This window comes from Balearica regulorum, chromosome 1 (assembly GCF_011004875.1).
Source record: "Balearica regulorum gibbericeps isolate bBalReg1 chromosome 1, bBalReg1.pri, whole genome shotgun sequence".
NCBI classification, from domain to species: Eukaryota; Metazoa; Chordata; class Aves; order Gruiformes; family Gruidae; genus Balearica; species Balearica regulorum.
In genome coordinates, this window is record NC_046184.1 from 72,105,025 (window position 1) to 72,120,385 (window position 15,361).

General features: G+C 38.7%; 1 protein-coding gene across 17 annotated transcripts in view; it reads left to right on the plus strand.

Moving 5' to 3' along the window:
- Window positions 1–2,668, plus strand: part of PLEKHA5 (pleckstrin homology domain containing A5) — a 175,191-nt gene extending 172,523 nt beyond the window's left edge. For all 17 annotated transcript variants that reach the window (XM_075757884.1, XM_075757831.1, XM_075757763.1 and 14 more), the window contains one exon: window positions 1,783–2,668. Coding sequence is in view for 9 of the 17 variants with exons in the window: in XM_075757831.1 (XP_075613946.1) it covers window positions 1,783–1,801 (19 nt within the window). In the remaining 8 variants the exon portion in view is untranslated. The remainder of the gene's footprint in view (window positions 1–1,782) is intronic.
- The last annotated feature ends 12,693 nt before the right edge of the window (window positions 2,669–15,361 follow it).

The window sequence follows — 15,361 nt, forward strand, 5'->3', positions numbered from 1 at the left end:
TCTGGAAATACTGATTTGTGTTAACGCTTTTCAGTTGCACTGTATAAATACACATGCATTTATCATGTATTTTCTTTTTAAATAGGACAAACATTACCTCACCAGCTCAGTTTCCGGTCAGTAGTGAAACTGAAACTGCACTGCTGAATTCTGTCCGTAACCACAGCACACCTGTCTTGAAAGGGGAAGCAACCTATAACTTCACCAGAAATTTATTAATTACCAATTGCTTTCAGTTGCTTAAGTTGCTTTCAGTTCTTGTCATCAGCTCCAATGTTCAGATCAGCAAATTCATTTTTTTAAGGGTTTATGCTAAGTACGAGACTAGCAAAAGTGAAGCTCTTACGTAGTGATCGGCTTTGTAACTTAATGGCGAAGCCTTGACGTCCTGCAGCTGGTGTATCCATCTAGGGAACACTGGAGCAGTAACATTTCCTGTTAAGTACATAGGCCGTAATGGCTTATGACAAAACAATGTATCTGGGATGGCACTTGTAAAACTAATCCTTTGCTTACGCATGCCTCACTACAATGAAGAAAGGATTCCGGAACTTAAAATACATCTGTTTTGGCTGTTTGGTAGTTGAATGGAGGTGGAAAAATCATTCAACTATACACATATACGTTCCACATTTCTTTGCTGCACTTGATGCCTCTATTGGTCGTTTCCTAGGAGCTCCAAAACAAATTCATGCCACGAGCTGGGCCTAGTATGCGTAGGAGACATATGAAGCATAGTCTGCTTGCCCGCAGTACTTACTACCCCTCACCTTCTGGGGCTGTCGTTCCAGTGCTTTGTGCTTTGCCGAACAATAGGTCTTTTAACGTGCGAGAACTCAGTGTCTCTCGGATGTGAGAAATCCCATGCGGCAGAGGAACTTCAGAGCTGTGGGATCAGCCCTGTTCATATGCAACCAAATTTTTCAGGCAGCATCTGGAAAATGTGTGGTAGATTTCAGAGAATAATGAAGTAATACCTATATTTGGCTTTTACAGTCAATTAGTAAAACGATACTCTTGGCACGATGCCAGGGGAATTTGGCATAGGAAATTGGTGGCACAGGATATTGCAGGACTAAAGAAAAACCCATTAACACAAAGCTGCTTTCTTTGTCACGGCTCTTGCTTTGCAGAGAGGAGTCTGGATGTATACCACTAACATTGTTACATTTTAAGCATTACATTTACACTGAGTAATGGAGGGATAATGAAATTTTATACAGCACCTGGATTCAAAGCTCAGAAACATTTTTACTAATGAACTGTTAAAAGCTATTTATAGAAGTCCTTTCAGCAATTACCAAAATACAACGAGTTCTGCGTAGAGTATTTGAACTTCAGAACACCTTAGAGCTACGCTGCCATTGCAGTGTAGCAACTGAGTAATACTGCATCTCTCTTCAAACTGTGCCTGTCATTTGTAAGAGCAATTAGGATCTTTACTATTATTACCAGTTTTATATGAAGAACATTTGGAGAAGACATGTACAACAGGATAAAACTCTCAGAATAAACAGACTTTCATGTGAAAGTTGTATATATTTGAAAAAAAGCTTGCTTTTGCTTCTTGCTGTCAGGATACTTTGACAGCAGTATTATTCATCAGGAGAATTGATTTTGGAAACAACTGATTCCTAAGATACTTTATTATGTTCTACACCATTGATAACTACTGCTAGGATGAGGTTAGAAATTCCTTGCTGTGTTTAATCCCAGGAGTTGCCTTATACGATATTCTGTTGTTGCTAAAATAGAGTAACTTAATCTATGTCTGTCTTTCAGCACTAATGGCTTCTGTTGAAACAATTCATGCCTGAGATGTATGGATCTGACCTATGAAAATATGAGAAGATATTGTACAGTATATTTTAAATCTATGAAATTCATAGTTCTGATGCTTTTGGCCACAGAGCATCATTTTATCGCTTCCTGGAAAATGTTTATTCCGAGAGAGCTTTAAATGGCCCACATGTACACTCAACAACCTTCAGATTGTTCTCCTGATACCAGCTTGCTGCTATGATTTCTGTGCACATAAAATAAAGGCTCTTTTTTAATGTGCAGCCTACAGTCAGAACTTGATTTGACATTCTCCAGAATTTAATGTTCTTTTAATTATGGATCATATAAGTTTACTTTTTTGCTTCTTTTAGATGCATAACTCGGTTAATTTTACATATCACCACTAAACCTTGTTTAACACTTTTTAAACATTACAGGTTATTGGTTTAACATTTTATTTGTAAAATGTTTATATATATATATACATATAGATATATTTAAAATGTGCCATTTTTATTATTGCTTAGTAAAATATGTCCTGTTTCTGCTGTAATTATTTCTTGGTCAGGTTGCAATGTCAGCAGTTACTGCCACACTTCTCTCAACATATACATTAATGTTAGTGGTTACTTTTTCTTATATAAAATGGAGTGTAGGTATTTTGAGGTACTGGGCTTTTCCTTTGTTGGGTTAGGGTGTGTACAGCAATAAGCAGGTTTTCAATCCAGTACTCGGTTTGTGTACAAATGTAATTATGTTCATTGTGTATATATTATACAATGAGCACATATGATGTAAGTATAAGAAGCCACTTATTATTGATCAAATACGACTGTTCATATCCCATTTCTTTTATATCATATTAAATAAATGTTGATGTTCTTAAGGACTTGTATGGTTAGTATTTCTTCCAGCAAACAGATGTCACACTGTGTTCCACCTTTTGATGTGGGGAATGCAACAATTCTTATCTCATTGGCGACATCACCTGTCAACCAGAGTAGCAGTGACAGACTCTTAAGAGATTCCAGTCTTCCTCTACGGGACAGAATAAGGCTGCAAAACAGAACAAAAAGACAACCTGAGACTGAGAGGCAAGAAATACAGGTTCAGCTCTTGACTCTCCCAGACTTGTGTCGTGATGTTGGAATAATCACTTAGTCATTCTGTGCCTCCATTCCCTGCCTGTTTACTTGAGAGGTAATAGCCTGTCTTACTGGGCTGTGGTGAGTAGTAATTCAATATTTGCAAATGTTGAATGCCACGTTCAGTGGGGTTAAGGAGAGAAGTATGATGATTCCTTGAGGCTTTGACATCTGCAAAGCATCTTCCAGAAACTGAAAGCAAACCTGAAATAATTTGTCAAGTGTCATCATACTACAGATGTTACTAGCTTTGCTTTTCCATCTCAGGCAGCTGTCTGAATTTGCCTGAGACAAAAGAGGTTTAGAAAAAAATGATGAAAAATGAAAAGATTTAAGGGAAAGCTTTTGAATCTAGGATGTAAAGCTAAGAAATCTTTTAAACCGTTCAGGTAACTGCTGTGTGCTTCAGTGCACGTGTATGCCATAAGTGGTAAGGCAAGTTTCATGAGAAGACGACTGGCAGCTCCTGTTGTGCTTTTTTATCATACAACTCATATCCTGTTCAAGTTAATATTGCTGTACTAGAGACTATAGAATTCATTGTGCTTTTCCATAGAGGAGTGCCTGAGATGATTGACACAGAGTTTGAAATAAACTCTTTATCATTGCCCCCCTAAGTAGGAGTTTGTGTTCGTTGTGCTCTGCTGCCAGGTCTTCCTGGGGCTCCTTGCCACAAAGACACAGAGTATGCTGTCTGTCTACCTGTTGTTTTGCCATTTTCTTTGAAAAAGGAAAAAATAGGAAGCAGAATTTAGCAGCAGAACTTGAAGAGTCATAGTGAAAGAGATGACTGAAGGAAAGAAGATGAATTATGATGCCGGCAGACAGCATCCAGCTGAAAGTTTGACCAAATAGCCTTTTTTTTTTTTTTTTTTTTTTTTTGTTTGGAACAGTAGCCCCAGATCGGTGCATCCTGCCATCCAAAACATAGAGCCAAGAAGAGGAATGTAATTTTTTATTGCTCAACCAGCTGAGGTTTAAGTTCAGTGGCATAAACTGGAACACCTGGGGCAAAGCAAACAAGACACTCCCTGTTCTCTCCCTAACCCTTCAAGAGAGAGCTGTTCAGCTGTCAAGCTCTTTCTGTCCTTGCTGCCAAGAAAAGAATTGCAACCAATAAAGGAAAGAATGACTAAGTGGTTTTTGGACATTTATAGATCTTGTCTGTGTTTAAAGCAGTTGTCAGTTTGGTATATCTGTGAAGTACGTGCAGTTTATACTGAAGCTGGGGGAGGGTGGGAGAATTAGCAAGTTTTTGCTGGTATAACTGTTGGCAAAGACAGCAAATGTAAATGATGCAGGAATGTAGTAATGCTCATAGATTATAATTTCACTTCCTGTGGGCACTTGCAGCAAAGACTTGCAGTTTCATTTGGGTGCTCTATTTTTTTGTGTCTTATGGAAAAAATTGTATGGCTTTGTGTTACCACAGAGCATCTACTGTCTCTTACCTCATCAGAATAACTCATCCCAGTGATCATACTCCTGAGATACAGAAATATCAGAATACTGATATTGTCAGCCTTCAAACATTATTTTAAGTTTGTATCTAGGATATTTTTATATTTCTGACTGATTGCTTTATTGGCTATTGCACTGACACTTGTATATATGGAACGTGCTTTTTTTCAAAAGCAAGAGTCCTTAGGAATAATGCAACACATTCTCTACAGATGTTCATGCTTTTCAGAACCAATTACATCTATTTTTGTCTTTTGTTCACCATTTGCATTGTTCCAAGACTACTAGAGAATGTGATTCTTTTAAGTCCCTTAATAAAGCAACATTACTCAAAAAGTTAGAGTTGGTGTCTTGGCAGTTTTTGTATGTCGTGGACTGGCTCAAAGAGAAAGACCTCACTGGGCAGTTGAAACCCAAACCTTGTTTATATTATTACTGAGGGGGTAAAAAAGCAGTCTTCAGTTAATATTGCCTCATAAATGTATGTCGTAAAAAGAATCCAATAAGGTTCAATTTTCAGGAAATCAGAAAAAAATTAAGCAGTTTATTTCTATCTTAATCACTTCAATTGGACAGTCTAGGAATGAATTATTACCCATAATTACCCTATTGGATCCACTAGATGTAGTAACTAGGAGTACATACATGAAAAACGTTAATGGATTACACTGTTAGTAAAACATCTACTGAATTCTCTAGTACTGGTGACTTAAGTTACATCCTGGTTGAGTAAAGCAGCAGAGTGGAAGATCTTTAATCAGTGGTAATGCTGGATAGCTTACACTCAACTTTTCATTATATTGTAACAATAAGGTGGGTTGTTTGGTTTTTTTTCTTTTCTAATAAAGCAAACCATAAATAGTATTCATTTAGATCTCAGAAGTGGGTTGTTGTGTCTTTTATGCACAATACTTTTCTGTCCCTGTGATCCTGGATTCTGCTATACTTATTTTCTTAAGTTATTCTAGGGTATTTTAATCTTATTTCAGTTTGAATCCTTAGTTAAAATGTGATTTTCCATCCTTTGGAAAGTTGACATTTAAATGGCCAATGAACAAATTGCCCATACCTGGCATTAATAATGTATCTGAAACAACTTTTTTAAGGATGCACGTGAAGATAACAAAGCAACATCTGGCCTTCATTTCTTCTAAAGAGCATTATATATACTTGCTGTTATATCCTTGGAGCTGCTTAGCTTGTCCATATGGGAACACTGAAGAAGCTGCTAGAAAATAAAATGGAATATACTGGTGGCTGAAAGCAAACGTCTGGCCTGAAATGAAGGCTAAAAGCAGCTGCTTTCTGAACTTGACACGCACAACTTGTTACCCAGCTGTTCCAGATGTGTCAGTATTCAAATGTTACTTGTGGAATGATGATTTTGGTATTTTTTTGTGATGTTTCTTCATTCCATCATATGCCAAAGAAAATGTTTTTAAGGTCTGTCTAAATATTACCTAGCTGTTGTTGTGAACTTGCAAGCAACTCTTAATTGTAGCTCTGGGTAAGTAACCACACCACCGTGGTTGCTAATTGGCTTACGTGGCAGTTCTTGCTATGGAAGTTTTTAAGAACACTTATTTAGGCTGGGTTAGGTTCTGTTTGGAATAAAAGAAAAAGCTGTAAGCAAATAGTGCTATTTCCAGTGGACTGCTCTAGAGTATATCAGGACAAAAACAGATGTGATCTCATTAACTTCTTTACTGCTAAAACCAAACCTACAATAAGGAATTAATTTTTTGTCAAATTCTATCCAGATCCCTGTTCTATGGAACAGGAATACTTCAAAGAATTTCAGACTAAAAATGGAAACACCCTCTTCCTCTTTTGAAGGTAAAATGAGTACTTAAAAAAAAAAAAAAAACAAACCAAAAAACCAACAAACCCTCAAGTTTAACTTTATACATAGAAGAAATAAGGTTTACTTATTGCCTAGAGATTTGGTCAATGAAAACTTTCAGAAAAATACCTGATCCTCATCTGTTGTCATCTGGTAGTTGTCCCGAATTACAGTGAAGGGACTGGCACTGTCCAGGACTCCCTTCTGCAAGTTTAAATCCATTCCAACACAATGTGTAAAAATATTCTGCATTCCTTGTATGGAGAAAAAGTGCCTTATCCATACAGCAGCTGCCTGTCCCTACTTGAGCAGCTGAATCCAGACCACCAGTTTCTTACTTAAAATTGCTAAAAACTGCAGGTGCTTAGCATCTTGAAAGATCAAGCTCAAAGCATATCATGTGAGGCACCGAACATTTCCAAGTAACTTGCATATGAATCTCCTTTATTTTTAGAAACAGATTCTATTTAGAAGATAAAAGATTTTTTTTCAAAGTACTACTGACACTGCTAGAAATCAAATAATAAGTAGGTACAAACAAATATAAAAAAAAATTACTTGAGAAAATTGTCATTAATTGACAAGAGTACATTTCAAAGTGATTGTAAAATTCAGCAACTCTCATAAAAATCATCACAATATGAATTTCTGCTGAGTCTTGACACTGATTACATCTGTAGTCAGCTGCTCTGTATTGTGCGACTTTCTTGGTAAAATCCCAAGTCAGCAAGAATGTGGAGGCTGTTTCAGATGTTTTAGCTTTAAAGATGAATGATTTACTTTTTTTTAAAATATTTTCATGCTCATCCGCAAGTCTTGGAAACAGCCATTAGCAGCTATTGCATTTATTCTTTTTATACACTGAAATGGTCATATCTAGACAGAAAAAAGACAACTTTTTGATTAATGTTTTCTAATGTTTGTGACTGCTGCTATTTCATGTTTGGTTTCTGGCTGCCTGGAGACTCTCTCAGAGTTTACACGTGCAAGGGCTGGTACTGCGCAGAAGCCAGCTTGGGTATGAGTGAGGACTAGCGGAAGGTGTCATTTCGTCAGCTAGGAGATATTGCCTGGAAACCTGGGATTGTTTGATCTAAAGCACCTCTGAATAACATTTCTGGCTGTTTTCTTAGCCTATTCCAACATACTTATAATATTTTGTAACTACTGTTTCTAGTATATACAAATAATAAATACTTTTAATAAAGACAAAGTGCCTGGATAATGTGTGAGATCCCGATTGCTATTTACAAGGTAGCAGTTACTAATTAAAGAACCAGCCTCTCAACCATTTAGGAGATTGTGTTAGTGAAGAGGTATTGGTTAATACTCAAATGAATTGCAACATTGGGAAAACTGTACTTATATAATCTGATTCTTTGGAATATGGGAGGGATAACTACTCTGAACACAGCATTTTATTTTAAAACTTTTATTTCATGATCTTAAAGCTATTCAATTCTGTGTGATCAGCTAAATATAACCTGGCTAAGCTCCGCTTCACTTCCATTATCCAAAATTTAGGACAAGGAAGAAGTGAGATCATGACATTTTGATCATTTTTGCCTCATTAAAATCTCATAAACCCTAAGGAGCACAGTTAGGTCATATTTGTAAAAGCTAGGAGTCTAAAGCCTTGCTTTGAGCCATGCCTGTTTCAGAAAAGTGCTCTACACAAATTACCATACATCTTTCCCTGTCTGTCTGGTTCCATGCTAGAGCCCTTCAGTTATTTCACCTTTGAACAGAATCCCTAACTTTTACAACATTTTCAGACAATTAATCGTAGGCAGCCTGTGAAAACTAAGATCTCTTCAGAGGTGATGGCTCTAAACTCTTAGGAGGATGACTGTATACAGGAGTGAATCCCAGTTAAAGCCTAAGCGCTCCAGACTTTCTAGGCAATTCCCAAACCCTCAGAAGCTGTAAATGCATCTTTGTCTGAATGCAGGAAGCTGGATTTCTATTCAGTTGATCAGATGGCCTCCTCCGACAACTGCTGAAGAGCTGTTGATTTTAAGGATGCCCAGCAAGCTGGATTTGTGTTCCGAAAAGCGCTGCTAGCAATCAGTATAGTGCAATAGGAGGCCTATCCTCCCACAGCCCTCCCTTCTTCCTGCAGCTGTCAGTAGGCACAGACTCACTGGCTTGCGCTGTAAAAACAACACTATTACCTGTTGGCCTTGATGCAAAAGCAGCCAATCTCAGCTTCCTTCCAGTATCTGCACTGGGAAGATAAGTTGTGTTAACAGGGCAAGCAGAAGATGAAGGGCACGTACATTATCAGTCCAAGTTCAAGTACTTGCCCGGAAGGACCCCGAAAGAACAAAGTTAGCCTTGCTGCAGCTGCTGCTGCTGCTTTCCCACTTTAGCTTTCCTCCTTTTTCGTCTCTGCCTGTGCTTTTGTCCTTGTGGCGTGGTTGCCATTGTATAGTAGTTTTAAGGGATGAAAGCAAACGATTGCTGATGGGTGACATGATAGTGCTTTAAATGGGAATGCAGATTGGTTCCAATACCAAGCAATATAGTAATGCAGACAAAGCAAGTGGCAGCAGCACAATAGGCTTAGAATGATCGCCATAACCATAACTGACTGACAAAAGAAACTGTGATATACAAATACCAATATGTGTTTAAAAAAAACCCCTGACATTAAAATATCCAGAACTGTCAAAGATCCTGTGGTCTGGGAAACTGTGTAACTTGCAAGCTGTCCAGATGCGTCACAGACTGCAGCTGACCTGTCATCTTAGTAATATTTAGTATCCCATTCTCTTCTGACTTTCTGGGAATCTGGGTGCTGAGCACGCGCAGGAAATCGGGGATTACAAACTTGTCTGAACTTTTCACTGCCAGACATTAACATGCGGATGCAGCAGCCTGTATGTAAATGATGTTATCTGAGCTGTTTTATGCATGTGTTTCCAGGATAAGAAAGGAGATTATTTCATTGTGTGAACTAATTACCTGTGAAGAAAAAATTAGAGCCTTTTTAACATTAATGCCAGGCTGTATTTTTATGAACCTTCATACTTGATGATCCAGTGTTGTATGTTTATTGTGTATTTTCAGATATTAAGGACTCCATCCTTCAACCTAAAGGAAAGAAGTTCTTGATGTGACTTTGCATAAACAAGTTTCTTTCCAAGGTTGTGGCCACATCTCAGCACCTTCCTTTGCCCATAAAATGGAGTTGCTTCACCAACCATACTGACAAAATGACTTTTAAGCGTCATGGTATGGCTGCTTAATCACGCACAGCAACAATTAAAGATAAAAAGTAGACGATCGTATTAAACTGGAACTACAGAACAAATTACTGCAAAACAGAGAAAATATGTTCTTGGCCTAATCTGGAGTTGCATACAACCAGAGTTCATGTTCACATAGCAGAGCTGAGCCCAGATGGGAACAGCCCTTTTGGCTTCAGGTGGACAGCTTGTATGATTAAAAGTTAAACATGCTCATACTGCAAACATTATGATACAAGAGAGAATTTGTGCAAGAGTCTGATCTCTTGTGGTTACTACATCTCAGCCAAAATTCAGCACGTTGCTTATTAATACTATAATTAGATAAGGGAGGAGGGGAGTAACTCTCAAATATTTCATGTTTTAATATTTGTATAGCCTTTAAACCAGCATTTACTCTGTCATACTTTGTTAAGCATGATATAAACTGGGTTGTTGAGGCTGTGAATGTATTTTACTGTAGAGCATAAGCTGATGATAATACATTGCATGTAATGGAAATGAATACACATGCAGGATGCCAAAGGAAGTTACCACGGTACAGTGCAGGTAGTGGAGTGGGATCACCCAGTGCAGTAAAAGAAAGTCCCAAAACCTGACTGTATTACTATGAAAAATACCTCCAAAATGCATGCTAGTGTAACAAAACTGAAAGACAAGTGATTCATGATGATTAATCCAGCACTTAATTTATGTGAAAATAATCAAGGGTGTGGGGGGAATGTTTGTTGGTTTTGTTTGAGGTTTTTTTCTGTAAAGCCCCATTTTAAACCGGCTGCTTTGCTACCTTTTTACATGGAACTTGTGGTTGTGAAATTGGGAAGTGAACATGGCTGAGGAACATTTGTGTAAGATCAGGTCCTCAAGGTAGCAGGGAAACCATGGCCTGAAATGGTGCCAAAGGATTGTCCATAGAAGAAACAAGGCAGAAGTAGGTCATCACTCTCTACAAAGCTGTTACCTTAACACTTTTCAGTGCCTGAGTTACACTTCTATAATACATGCCTCTTTGTTGCACCTCTCATGCACTAGCACAACCTAACTCAAATAGTTTTCTCAACTTAGAGTCCCCAGTTTTATGGCAAGACACATAGGCATGAATCGTTGTAAGATGCACCACATTTAAAATTAGATCTTTCCCATCTTGCTCTAAAGTATTATAATAAAAATATTTCCTATATTTTCCAGGCTTTAAATAGCCAAATCCATTTTTCACAAAGACAAAACAAATACTTAGTATTGCTAAACCCAGCCAGAAATTCAACTGTAAAGATGATGGTCCTGATAAATTATCTAGTTAAATGTAATATAAAGCCGAACTGCTGCCATTTGTCCTGATAGTAGGCGTCTATAGCAACAGCTTGCTAAGAATTTATAGTGCTGCATTTTCCTACTATATTTTAAGTAGTATAGTAGGCTGGTTTGGGCCACTGAACTGCCTAGGAAAAGTACTAGACAGTATTTCTTTCTTGAATACAGTTTAAATATGTCACAAGGCAAAAATCATTAAGCACATAATAAATGTGCATCTTCACAGAAAAAAAAAAGTTTTAAAAGACTGAATAGAATCAAAAGCATTATGTGATTAAAAACGAGGCCCATAGCTATTGAGAACAGTCCATGTGTATGTATTACAACAGCTTTCACTGGAAGCTTCAAAGACTATTATGCACATCCTAACCACGGTTAAATTGCTGCATAACAAAATGATAAAATGGTTTTCCCACTCCTAGTCAGTTGCTTTGGAGAGTCTGTGAGCAACTGAGCTGGGAATAGACTTCGGGAGAGGGGAATTGTTGCTTTGCCTATTAGAAGACACGCAGTGCATCTGTAGGGCATGTCATTGGGGCATTAAGCTAATTTAGGATTTAGGTCTCCCAATTCTGCAATGTGTTCCAGGCTTTCTGAGAGAAGGACCCTCCGATCTATTTAAATTCTGAATTATGGAAGGGTCACAGTGCAACTTAGACTCTCGTGTGTGATGCGTGCTGAGTCCTCACCTCTTAGTAGCCACCCTCCAAAGGCCAACAATATCAGGATTTGCTATGAGTTCCTCAAAAATCCTTAGTTGCCCAGCTCTCAGGCTGAGTTTGACATTCTGGCCCCACTAAGGTCAATGCGAATTTTGCAATCAATACCAAACAGGCCAAAGTTTCAGACAAGGCTTGTAGAGTTCATCCAAGAGTACACGTCTCTGACCATTTAATTTGCAATAGAGGTGGCTGTTGCAAGATTAGGTGTAAAGCGCTCATTCTTAGTTTCTGTTCCATTAATCAGGAGCATAATGCAAGCTTCCAAATGTTCGCATTTGTATTTCCCAGTGCTTCAAATAAACAGTATTGGAGCTCAATCAACATGTGCATAGTCAAAAAGACCACCTTATTTTCTCCTTCCTTGTTTACATTATGAGGATCTCAGCCATGCAGCAACCATGTACAGACATTTCAGTAAAGGAAAAGCTTCACTGTGAAGGGAATAGTCTTATAGGTCCCCCAAAACTGGTGCCAGTGGGGCAGCTGGCACAGATGGCAGGTTGCCTAACTGCAGCATGAAAGACCTTGCATTACTTGGATTGGAATGGCCAGAGTTGACCAGCTAAGATTCCCACTGTTGTCAAGAGTATGACCCTAAGCAGCTGATACTGCCACAGAAATCCTCTCAGCCTCTTGCCCCAAAGCTACTATGCAAACATCACAGCATACAAACATCCTGACCCATAATGCTGAGATAACAGCAGTGACAGTTGTTACATTGATGGAGGTGGATTGCAGAATGCAGAATGTACTGGTATTTGTAAAGGTTTTCTATAGATCACCGCTGCCTTCTACATGGCATTTTTGTTGCCAGAGAGGGGCAAAAGGGAGTACAGGTAGGCTAGATGCTGCCCCTGTTAAACCAGAGAGATGAACAGAAGGTGTGGAGGGTATTGAAGGGAGAGGCAGGGGGCAAGAGAGCTCTGTTTTGGCCAGACTGCAACCACATTCCAGCTTCAGAGGGCAAGAGTGGGGAAGTCTGCAGAGTAAAATCAGGGAGATTTGACAAGCAGTCATTCCCCTGGCTCTGTTGTCAGTATGCAGACGGGCAGCACGGTTCCTTTGGCACAGAATTGCTGCAGTGAGCTGATGAAGATCTTTTCAGTCCCTGGGCCTTCACAGTGCTGTCATGACAACAGCTACTTTCTCGGTCCTGCTGAAACCCCTTTTCACATTCAGTGAATGCTATGCACAGAAAAGTAGGTTGTTCTCATCAGTCTCCCTCTCTCTCTCAGATTTGATTGATGGAGAATAGGGAGGGACGCTGTACTTCTATGGACTTGGCTTCTTTGCCATGAACATGATGGATCCTTGATCTTATAGGAAAGGTTTGAACAGTTATGAATTGGAAACATTGTTTTAATGGCTCAGAAGACAAATACACTTTCTGTAATAAATAATTGTCATTAGTGGCAAATGACAATAAAGTCATCCTGCTGGTTTTGTAGTTGTTAAATTAGATTACTTTGAGTATGACTTCTGCTGTTCAGTGAATACCATAATAACGGAAAGGCTAGTTTTTGGATGCAAATCTGAACTTTGCTGAAATTCAGGTGTTTGCTCATGCTCAAGCCTACCAAATAATAATTTCTATTTAAATACACAAATGCTGTATATCTCTAGCTGTTTGATAAACATTCCATGGCCTGAATTTTTCTCATAACATAAGCAGAGCAATGGAGAGAGAAGAGGAATAATCCAGCTGTTAAGGTTTTGGGAAATGTGGACTTTGACACCTTCTCCGTGACAGTATCTTGCCCAAAGCTGACCAGACTCCATGATAAATGCCTCTCTTATGGATAACCTCATAACTCTCTAGCATACCAAGATCTGGCAATCATGGAAAATATGTAATCTTAGTTGCTCATCACTTTCACTCTCACAGGGTTTAGCAGGACCTTAAATTTTTCATACACACCATCATGGGAATTCCGAATGCAGTCATTAGTCTTGTAGGCTGTATCTAAACCTGCCTGCGGGGACTCACTGCTTGGTCCCAGTCATGCAGCTCAGCTTCTGTGGCTCCTGACTAGGCCTCCCTTCCCTTCTTTAGAAATCACAGTGCAAGGTATGACTGATGTGAACATGGTTTTGATCCCCATGTGAAGCTGGGGCAAAGCCAGGGTGTATGGTTATATCTGGAAACTCAGAAAAATATTTGCTGGTTTTGCAGATTTGGCGATGCCTGTGTCTGTGTAACATGTAAATAATATCTCAACTTTACAAAATCACAGAATAGTTGAGGTTGGAAGGTACCTCTGGAGATCATTGAGTCCAACCCCCCTGCTCAAAGTAGCATCAGCCAGAGCACGCTGCTCAGGACCATGTCCAGATGTGGTCTGAGTATCTTCAAGAATGGTGACTCCACAACCCCTCTGGACAACCTCTTCCAGTGCTTGACTGCCCTCACTGTGAAAAAGTTTTTTCTTATGTTTAAATATAATTTTCTGTATTTCAGTTTGTGGCCATTGCCTCTTGCCCTTCACCAGATACCACTGAACAGAGTCTGGCTCCATTTTTACTTCTCCCCTCAGATATTTATATGCCTTGATAAGGCCCCCCTGAGCCTTCACTTCTCCAGGCTGAACAGTCCCAGCTCTCTCAGCCTCCCCTCATCTGACATGCTGCACTCCCTTAATTACCTCCAGGGCCCCTTGCTGGGCCCACCACAGCATGTTCTGGGAAACTGAGAACCGTGGTTGGAAGTACATGTGTTCACAAGAGTTTGATCTTGGAAAGACAAGAGATTCTTCAAGAAAAAAAGGGCGGGGGGGGGGGGGGAACACATTATAACTAGATCCTACAAGGGAATTTACATTTAAATTTTATGAAATATTAATATTTTAAAGATTCAAGACTGTTCTGTGAAAAACGCATATTAGTTATGACCACAAACTGAAAAAGGGGAGTTTTAAAGTAATCCTAGAAGAACGTGGAAAAGCTGCTGTAAACTTGTAGTCCTTCCAAGCTGTGATTTGTATTTAATTAGCATTCAATTCATTATGCATTTCTGTTTGGTTGTAATGGTTACACACCGGTTTTGCAACATGCAAGCTGTTGATTACTTTTATGGTTTTGAAAAGAAGCTCCGTGTGCGCAAAGACAGACTCTGCTCTTGACTTAGCATCTACATTTTTAGAAAAAAACTGCTGAGATTCACTGCCTAGCATGCTTGTGCAGAATTGCCCCCTCCATTGGGATGACCTCCCCCTGGTTTTATTGTAGTGCTTTGTAGTAACTGACTTGCAGAAAATAAATGGACATACTGGTGGCAACCCTGTATTTGTGGTCAGGCGCACACCTTCATTTAAAGCTGGAATCCAGCTCTGTTTTGCATAAGAATGTAGAAAACAGGCATTCCCCAAATTAACAGCATGTAAAGACTCTTTAATCTGGAAGCAAATATGTTAATTATCTATAGTTAAAACTAATCTAAACTACACCCTTTAAGAATGTTGATTCTTCTGGGACTTAAGAATTTTGACTGCCTTTTATTGGAAAAGAGAAAACTGTGCCTAGTAAAAAATCTACACGAGGAGGTATAGGATACTTTGGGAGGAAAAGGTTTCCGCTAACTTATATATTTTTTGAATCATAATATAAAAATATTGACAATATTCATGACAGAGAAAAGATGCTCTATTTGCTTGTGCAGTACTGCATATATTATTATTTTACCTGTTCATATGATGTATTGCATCAGCTATTTAAATTTTCCAATGTGACATTTGGAAAACTTTCTGAATAGTTTCAAAGAAAAGCAACCACGTTTTTATCATATACTTATGCAAGTCCCTGGAACTCACAAAAATTTGGAGACATGGGGTGACAGGATTAATATTCAGA